Source organism: Malurus melanocephalus, unplaced genomic scaffold (genome assembly GCF_030028575.1).
Source record: "Malurus melanocephalus ecotype Western Australia unplaced genomic scaffold, MMel_1.1 scaffold_57, whole genome shotgun sequence".
NCBI lineage: Eukaryota > Metazoa > Chordata > Aves > Passeriformes > Maluridae > Malurus > Malurus melanocephalus.
The window spans coordinates 78,880-88,146 of NW_026623289.1; the positions used below are offsets into that span (position 1 = coordinate 78,880).

Consider the following 9,267-nt stretch of genomic DNA (forward strand, 5'->3'; position numbering starts at 1 on the left):
GGCAATTCTAGGAACCATGAGAAGGTGTATGTAGGGTATGGGGATAGACTGTGAAAATAAGATGCGGAGACAAGGTGTGTTATAGGATCAGCAGAGGAATTTGTGGAGAATAGGGATGAACTCTTCAAAACTGAAAGGAATTTCAACAGTTACTTCAACTGGGTCTTGTATAGCTGAAAGGATTAGAGACAGACTATAACAGCTTTAATCTTTGGGTGTTTGCTAGGCTTGASATAGGTCATGGTTTGAAAAGAATACCATGTTGGCTCTCATTTGATCTGCRTGCAGCTGTGCTGTGGTTTGCACACAGACCTCTGCAGGCAGCTGTGTGTCACAGAACATGCCTTGTGAGTTCAGGGKCTCATCTCTGTCCTCCAGACCTTTAAAATCCAGATACAGCAGTTGAAAGTACTTGGAGGGAGAGAATCCCGTTCTTGTCCTGTTCTGCTTGGGGTCTCTCCAATTAAGGAGATATTTTAGAAAAACAAACCATATGTCTGTGATTCAGGATGGGTTTGTAGACTGCTGGTGTGGTGAATGAGGTCACGACTCCTGGGGCATATTTGTGCATGACACTGGTTCACCAAAGAGGATTAAYAGACAGACCTGAAAGGGTTTCTGGACTTTTCTTACTCCTATATTTTCTACTTCTCTTGTACTTCTTGCTGAGCCGAGGATCATAAAAACATTGGCTGGAAGGGACTCTGGGAATGGTCTTGTCTGAGCTCTTCTTCAGAGGGCCATCATCACTGCTCTGGTTTTGTGTAACTGAGCTGTGAAAACCATTTCAACAAATGAAAGTACAAAACAGGGCAAAGTGTATAGAAAAATCTGTTGATCTCAAAGGATCACTTCTGGAAATTATTGATACTGAGGGTTTCTTCCATTTAAATTACAAAATCAAGTTGTGAATTTCAAAAAGTCACAGGACCAGATTTCCTAGACCTGTTACTCTTTTTGCCTGTGCTGCCTCTGCTTCTCCTCTGACTTTCTTCTTCTATTATGATTGATGGATTTGGTCATTAATTGTCACTAATTCATGACTGAACTTATAGCAGATTACTCTGTATGAAGCCACATCAGCACCATACAAACATCAGGCTCTGCATGCCCTGAGCAGGGCAAACCAACCATAACCATAATAATGTAGGTGTCATCAGCAAAGAGTGCTGATCTTAGAAAAAACCTCCTTTGACAGGCTGGGAGTGTATCTAAACTGACTTGATAGGAGCTGACTGGCACAGAGTGATTCTTGTCATCTGACTTTGAGTAATGCAAGCTGAGTCTGCTTAAAGTCTCCATTAGGGAAGCACAGAGCTCCTGCWAATTCCTGCCGACACCTGGCTCCGTGTGAATTGTCACACACAGCTCGTGCACGAGTTGTTTATGCTGCAGCAAAGAGAGCATTAGAGAGTTCCTAATGTGAATTAAGTGCTAGCACAGCACGGATGAAGGGGTGAGTTACTTGCAGAGCTGACTGAATGTGTTGATTAACCTGCAATGATCAAATTCTCCCCTGGTATTTGAAGTCTGGTACCTGCTCTGAACTAACGAATTGGAAACATTTTTCTTTACTATGGGCCTCATTTCCATTGCAAATCCTGCAAATCATGGGGTTATTTTGCAAGATTGTCACTATGCAGTAATTTTGAAAACTGTCACTATGACTGCCTCATTTTTAACCCTCTGTGGTCACACAGAMATGGGAAAGCTGTTTATCCTTCCCAGTTTTGATTGTGAGGTGACCAAACAAAATGTGGTTTCTGATGGAGCTGGTTCATGACTGTATTTTCTTTCAGACACATTATGTGGACATAACCTCATGAGTAACATGTTCACCCATATTTCATGGCTGTGACTGTTAGCACACAGACAGAGTAAGCCAGGGTTCCTACATTGCTGATGTTTAGCCTTGGTAAGCTTGAACGTTGTACTTTGTCTGATAACTGTGTACCAAAAATATGAAGATCTAGGCTTTCCATTTAGACAGAATGAAAACTGGTTAATTTTGCTGAAACAGGCTTACACAATTTTTCTTTTATTTTAATTTATCCTGCCTCTTTCTTGGTTATATGGAATGTAGGAGAGGACCAAATGGCACACTCAGCCCAAAAAATACTGGCATAGATTTGAGATTTCAGCCATGCTTCAAGTACAGTGCAACKCTGTGGTTGTGTTTGTAAACTAGATATAGCTCCATTTAGATATCTCTGTTTTTATCATAGAATCATTAATGTTGAAGAAGGACCTCCAAGATCATGGGGTCCAACCTTTSACCAAAYACCGTTGTGCTAACTAAAYCACAGCACTAAGTGTCAATACCAAGAAGTTTCTTGAACACTTCCAGGGATGATGAGATGTCATGTAGAGAAAATTAGGAAGGCAAAAGTTCAGCTAGAACTCAATAGCCAGAACTTACTGCTGTGAAAGATAATAGAAATTGTTTTTTTATAAATACACCATCAACAAAAGATGGACAAGGAAAATCTCCATCCTTTACGGGATGTGGAGGGTAACTTTGTCACCACAGATGAGGAAAAGGCTGCCTTCTTTGCCAGTCTTTAGCAGTAAGACTCGTTATCCTCAGGGCAACCAGCCCCCTGAGCTGGCTGACAGGGACAGGGGCAGAGTAGGCCCCCCAAAATCCAGGAGGAAATGACCTGCTGTGCCACTCAGACACTCACAGATCTATAGGGCTGGATGGGATCCACCCAAGGGTACTGAGGGAGCTGGCCGAAGAGCAAAACAATTGGTAATTATTACTAAGCACATAYAACAATTACATGCTTAGGTGCTTTATACCCTTTGTGGAAAATACAGGACTTTGATGGACAMATTCCCACGAATCATAGGTCTTCCCCATCCCCACCAGAGAAAGGAAACTCATCAAATATTTATTTTATTCTAAACTTCAAAATACTTTCAGTATTGAAATTAAAAAATAAAAAAAAACAACCAAAACTCCCCAAAAACTAACTCTGAAAATCCATCTCAATAAACGTATCTGATTTTTGATGTGAAATATTTGGAAAACACTTCTGCTGATTTCTCCCATAATTTCATTTTATCATATAGTCAATGCTCAATTACAGAATATGCATTTATTTGGCAGCAAGAAGCTTGTGGTGGTCAGAGCCTGGTTTATACACCAGACTCCATGTGCAATTGCTGTAATACACCACAAGAATYCTATTTTGAGGGCTAAACTCACTGTGACTTAAATAACCACAGCTCTGTTGAATTGGCCACAAGTGACACTCCTTTTACCAGCAACTAATTTGGCCTTGCAACCACTGAAAAATCTTCAGGATCATGAGCTTTATTTCAAGCTCACAAATGGAGCAAAACTGCACATTCCAGCTGAGTATCAGTCTTTGACCTCCTCTGATTCTTCCTCTGTTCTTCTTAAATCATCACTGTAATGGAAGCAGAGATGCTCTGGAGCAATGAATTAAAAATGTTGTGCTTGAGTCTGCTGATTGGGATGTGATTGAATAGATAATTTACAGATGACTAYTAAACAAAGAGCCTTCAGTGGCTCAAAATAACCCATTTCTTTGTAAACTYTGGAAAGCAGTGGAAAGATAATGCCAAACACCCTCTCTTTGAAGGCCAAAGTAAGAACACAGAGTAATAAAAACTCTGGCTGTGGAAATGARCTGCTCTCTCTGGGTGGAAATGAGGGAACCTGAAAGATCCAGATGGAGAAATGGACACATGCCATAGCATCTGAAGTGAGCAGCCTGTGGGGCATCAGCAGGCAAGGCTCCCAAGGTAACACCTAGAAAAGCCATTTASTTCCCAGTCCTGCATCTCCAGATGATGTTGTTCCTGTTGATAAAAGAGTGGGGTGGTGAGGAGGAGGCTGGCTGTGCACTGCTAGCCTGGGCTGCAGGCTCTTGCTGGAAACATGGGGGTTGTAAAGCTGCTGGGGGAATGTGTTTGATACTCCAGTTTTTAGCTGGRAGTCTAATTTGAGAGCAGAGAAGAGCAAGAGGATGGTGCTTGGGTGATGTGCTCTGAGACTGGAAAAAGGGAGAAAAGGGGAGGCCTGGCAATGTGCTGGAGACAGTCCTGCAAATCAAACCTGGGCTGGTGGCATGGATTTTGGGGAATGCTGGGGGTATGGCTGCTTCTGCCAGCAGGAATGGGTTYTGAGTTGCAATGGGGCTGTGCTCTGCAGAGTCTCCTGCACTGCCCAGGTGTCTTTTTMAACTCATCTCTGCTTTTCTTGACCAATTCTCAATATGCTCATAGTGATGCCTTGGTTAAAGCAAACCAGTGATTTAATTCTTGGTTTCACTTCTAAGTTTTCAGTATTACAAGGACATTACAAGTCCTATTAAGCAAAGCAAAATAAGCTGTAGCCTGCACATTAGTCTAGCCACAGTGAGTTACCATATAAATGAACAGTTCTGAAATGTATCAGCTCTTCCACTGGATTTATGTTTCAGCACATACCACACCATAGATTCAACAAACATAGATCATTTTAAATGGACAGCTATGTACAAAATTATTATACAGTGTTATTACAAAACTTGAGAAATAAAGCTCTGAATTTTGAAAACACAATACTGCACAGTCCCAGTTTTAAAGCMAAAGTAACATGATTCAACACGTTCTGCAGCTTGGACATAGACTCTTGAGTACAAGCAGCTGACAATGGAAGTCAAACCCAGAGATTTACTAAAGGGTAAGCTGAAAATCTGTCCAATAGAGCACTCTGGAAAGCCTCTTCCTTCTGCTTTAGTAAAGGAAACCAGGGCCCTGGTTCTCCAAAAGTTGATGGATGCATCAGGGTGTGTGACAAGACTTATTAAGACAACTGATGCACTTCAACTTAATTGCACATAAGCATCATGTAGGAACCAGACACTGTTTATATGGCCATATGCTTAGTAAAATACATCCTTTTTCTTCTGCTTTTYCCCTGTAACCGATTTCCCTTGCTTAAAGTGATTGGGAGTAAAAATACATTTGTCTAATCTGGGTCTTGGACTTGGTCCAATAGAAAGTGTCAGTGGGTGATGAGAAGAGGGAGTTAACACGCTTCCACCCGTGATGGTACAGCCACTGCTTAATTTATACCCTTGATTTAGTTGAGGCACTGCTGTTTTTAACACTTCTCCAAGGGCTAAGCACTGCAGTCTGTTCTTGGGCCACACTCAGCTGTCATTTCAAGAGGAGTTTGGCCCAAGAGCAGGTTCAAAGATTCGGCTTCCAGGAGAGCAGATGGCARGTCTGACCCTTTCACTGCTGCTGTGCACAGAACCGTCCCCTGTCCCCACAGGTGCCCAGTGCAAGGCACAGGCTGAGGGGTCCAAAGTCTCTGGGGAGGCTCTTTAGGTCCTGGGGAGGGGAGTGAAAGGCTGCACGAGGAGAAGCAGTGGGTCTTGGTGGGGCAGAAAGTGTCTATGATGGCGTTTCTTTGATGCARACCCTGGAGTCTCAGAAGCTGGCAGCACTCCAGTGACACACGAGAGGTTCTCTTACACCTTCTGCCTCGCCGTGACACCTGCAGGAAGAGGGGGAAATGCAAATTATTTGCAACTAYGAACAGAAGTGGTGTGTTTTTGCATGCATGTGTATCTAATGGTTGAGGTGCTACYAGGGAAACCAGTTTCATCTGTTCCTCAGATAACCTAAAACAGGTAGAGTTCCACATACTTAATAAAAACCTCAAGTTTCCAGAACTATCCTGATGGTCAAGAGTTTAGGCACCTTTGCTTTTAAAGTTTAGTCCAATAACAGATATCCTAGATATTAAATTGCTGAATTTACTAAATTGAGAGGATTTAGCAGGAATGTTAGAAGGATGGGGCAGCACACTGTACCCTGTCTCACTCTATGACTGAATTAAATACCATTTCTAAAGGYAGACAYGAAGGCAAAGSCCAAACAGGAYGATGAGCATTAGATTRATGACACAGTCCACTAAAAAACTGYCCACAGATAATACTGGGACTGCAGAAGAGGACATGAAGCATCTGTTCCTCAAGAATTAAAGGAAAACCTGGACTCTCAAACTTCTTTGCAGGGGAAGGCTGATGTGCCACTGTGCCATGTGCATATCAATAGCTGCTCTTCTGCACCTTCCCTCCCTCCTCACCAGGCTGTGTCTATGCACCCCGTTTGGTTTTTCTTTTATTTTCTAGGAAATAAATAAAGTAGATTTATGAGCAGAGAAATTTAGCTAAAGCRCAGTTGCTTATGGACTTGTGCTTTCAAGGCTTTTCTTTCCCCTAATCATTCCGGGTGGCACAGAGATGGGAGGAGAGGAAGAGTGGAGCTGCACAAACAGACAATCCTCTAGGGTCTAATGCAGGCAAACTCAAAGAGCAGCTCTCCTAAGCTCAGGTGGTTTGTACAGCTCCTCCKCTGACTGTCACCTTTATTAAATGGTTCTTATGCTCTCTGGATTTGGTTGGAAATGAGTTGAGATGTTAGCAGAATGCACACAATGTGACCACCAGTGCCTTGATTCCAAAGGAAAAGTAGCCAAACCATTTATTTCAAGAACATGAAGATAATGTGGGATACCCTCTTTAGTTGTAAAAGCTGCCATTTAAAGAACATTAACATTACTACAGAAATTGCTGCATAACAAGATAAAGTCAAGGTGAGGCAAGAGCTCAGTAGCTGATTACAGTCTTTTATGCTCTGAAATACTATCACAGAGTGACAGCTTGTTCCTGCCCTCTGCTGCTGTTAGGGAAGCTCTGTAATCTMATAAGGGATTTGAACCTTGATCCCTGCAGCTGGATCTGCACAAAAAGGAAGAAGATTCCTGTGGCTTCACTGACAGCAACAACTTCCACATCTGGGAAATCCACCAGAGAGAAAAATATCCTGTACCAAGAGAACTAGTGGTGACCTGAACAAACCACGTGTGGTTGGGACAAAACATAAAATTAAAAAAAAAAATCAGGTGGAACCATCCTAGGAAAAAATATCGATTGGGAGCACTCTAGGCTTGCTGAGTCTGTCATATCAAGAGGGATGGACTTGAGCTGCATTTGGGAGAGGAAGAAGCTCTGAGGCAGCAGGTTAAGACAAGCAAACAGGTTTTTGTTTCTGCTGACCTTGCCATGTGACATAAAGATGGAAGGAGAGGAAAAGGGGAATTGCAGGTTTCAAGGAGCAGCTCATCTCTGCCCTCCTGGGTGTCAAAGCCCAGGTAGGTGCTGCAYGTGCAATGCCAGGTACTGCATTCCAAGGATGCACTGAAACTCCTGCCTGACCTGGTCACTTTGTAAAGGTGCTGTATGTCTGCCCATTCCTCTGTGTTGTGTTCCTATGTCTTCTTAAGACAGAGCAAAATTCTCTGAGTTTGGTATTTTTTTTCAAATACGACTTTTTTTTAAGCCTGTATGCTTAAAAAAAAAAAAATAGAGTTAAGCTTGGTTCCAGCTGCCCTCCCAGTGCAACACGTCCACTGGTCCTGGCATATTTCTCACCTATGCTTCATTTGCTACTAGTTTCTGTTCCTGCAGGAAATCTTCCTTAAGATTTTTAAACCAACAGAGCTACTTCCACTTGATGTAATCCAGTGGTACTAGAAGGAAAGGGCAAAGAGGAGGGCAGGAGTAGTCAGGACTGTAACTACCCACTGTATATCCCATTTTCTGTTGCTAGCAATGATGACCCAGGTGCAGGAACAAAAGCAGTCCTGAGGGGAAATCCTGCATAGATTCCTCCTGTCTCTGTGCAGGAGCAGGGCTYCCAGCTGGGCTCCCAGCCCCAGGGAACTGGGGATGCTGGAGAAAAAATACATTCCTTTCAGGAAAYGAGACAAAGAGTGATTTGATAATATTGATTTAGTTCATAAGAGATGCTCATCAGCATGGAAAGGACAATGCGTAACTATGCAATTTCAGTACAGTGGGTGTTTCAGTTGTTTATTTTTCTCGCTTTTCTTACCACTTGCTGTAAAAACAGGCAAAGTTTTGCAAATGAAAGTCTCACCCTTGAACTCTTTTTGAGGGCAGTTGTATCTTGCCAGCATCAGTGAAGGATGCAGGGAACTTGTGCACAACTCTCAAGTTGAATTAAACTTCGAGTGGGAGTTGGTATCTTGTCCCAAATTGTACTTGTCCCTGGATCCAGTGTTTTATTCCCTTTTCCAGATACCCATATTTAAATGGTGCTACCATTAGTAGTGGTTACCCACAAGCAAARCAAATGTTCTTTGCTGGAGGTAGGTACTGAAATTGCATTTTTACWGTTTTTGAGAAGATAATGTGATCAAAGCAAAGACTTTGTTCATCACATGAAGTTTGATTGTCTGGTTAGAATAATGGCTTTTAATTATCTGCAGGGAAAGGCAGCTTGGCTGCTGCTGACACAGAGGACAAACATGCGGGCTGTGACCCTGTGTTGAATGGAGATCAGCACTGACTCCACTCAAYGCAAGAGCAACACCCTGGAGAGTGAAAATCAGAGTAACAAATTTATTTCATATGTGTTTGTGATTAGACACAAAGACAGAAAGCTTAGGTGATGTGCTGAATACTGATTAGGTCTGTGAAGTCCCAATGCTGTGGTTAGTTCACATAAATAAACCTTTGTGAGTTTACATACCTCATTGTGCCACACAATCTTTTTTTGTTTTATTATCTCCAGTATCAGTCTCAACCTCTGCTTTTGAACAAAAGAGAGACACCAAATATATCTGATCATGGCAAGGCAAAGATAACAACAGGGAACTTTTTATGAGGAAAATACTGTTGAGTAGCTGAAAGGTTCTTAAGAACATAGAATCATTGAATGGTTTRRRTTGGAAGGGACCCTAAAGGTCATCTTGTTCCAACCCCCTGGATGCCATCTCAGGATCYCAGGGAACCCTGTGGCTTTTGCAGGGTGGGGTCAGTTCTTAAGCCAGRAGTCCTAATTTCAGGTTCAGGAAAGCATTGCCAGAGCAGGGAACATAGATGCTGCCATTGCTATAGCTTCTTCTGCTCCTCCTGAGAAGCAAGTTTGGGAACCACTTTCTAGAAAATCACTTGTGGTTTATGGCTTGCTTTTAACTAGGGCGAAGTGGCATGTTTAAAATGTAAATAACTACAGGCCTGGGGCCTACTGTATTAAAAGGTAAATCCCTCTTGTTGTACCTGCTCAACCTATGCTGTCTTTCTCATCAATAGGCATTCAAGCCCTCTTTCCTTTCTCATTTCCTTTCCTTTCCTTTCCTTTCCTTTCCTTTCCTTTCCTTTCCTTTCCTTTCCTTTCCTTTCCTTTCCTTTCCTTTCCTTTCCTTTCCTTTCC

The 9,267-nt window shown here is 42.4% G+C and overlaps 1 protein-coding gene across 1 annotated transcript in view; it reads right to left on the reverse strand.

Annotated features, from left to right (window-relative positions):
• Positions 1–2,958: 2,958 nt before the first annotated feature.
• LOC130573332 (inverted formin-2-like) overlaps positions 2,959–9,267 on the reverse strand; it is a 15,042-nt gene continuing 8,733 nt past the window's right edge. Inside the window, exons 12-13 of the mRNA XM_057365693.1 lie at positions 8,584–8,643; positions 2,959–5,518 (exon numbers count right to left, since the gene is read on the reverse strand). Coding sequence (XP_057221676.1) covers positions 8,585–8,643 — 59 coding nt within the window. The 3' untranslated portion in view covers positions 2,959–5,518; position 8,584. The remainder of the gene's footprint in view (positions 5,519–8,583; positions 8,644–9,267) is intronic.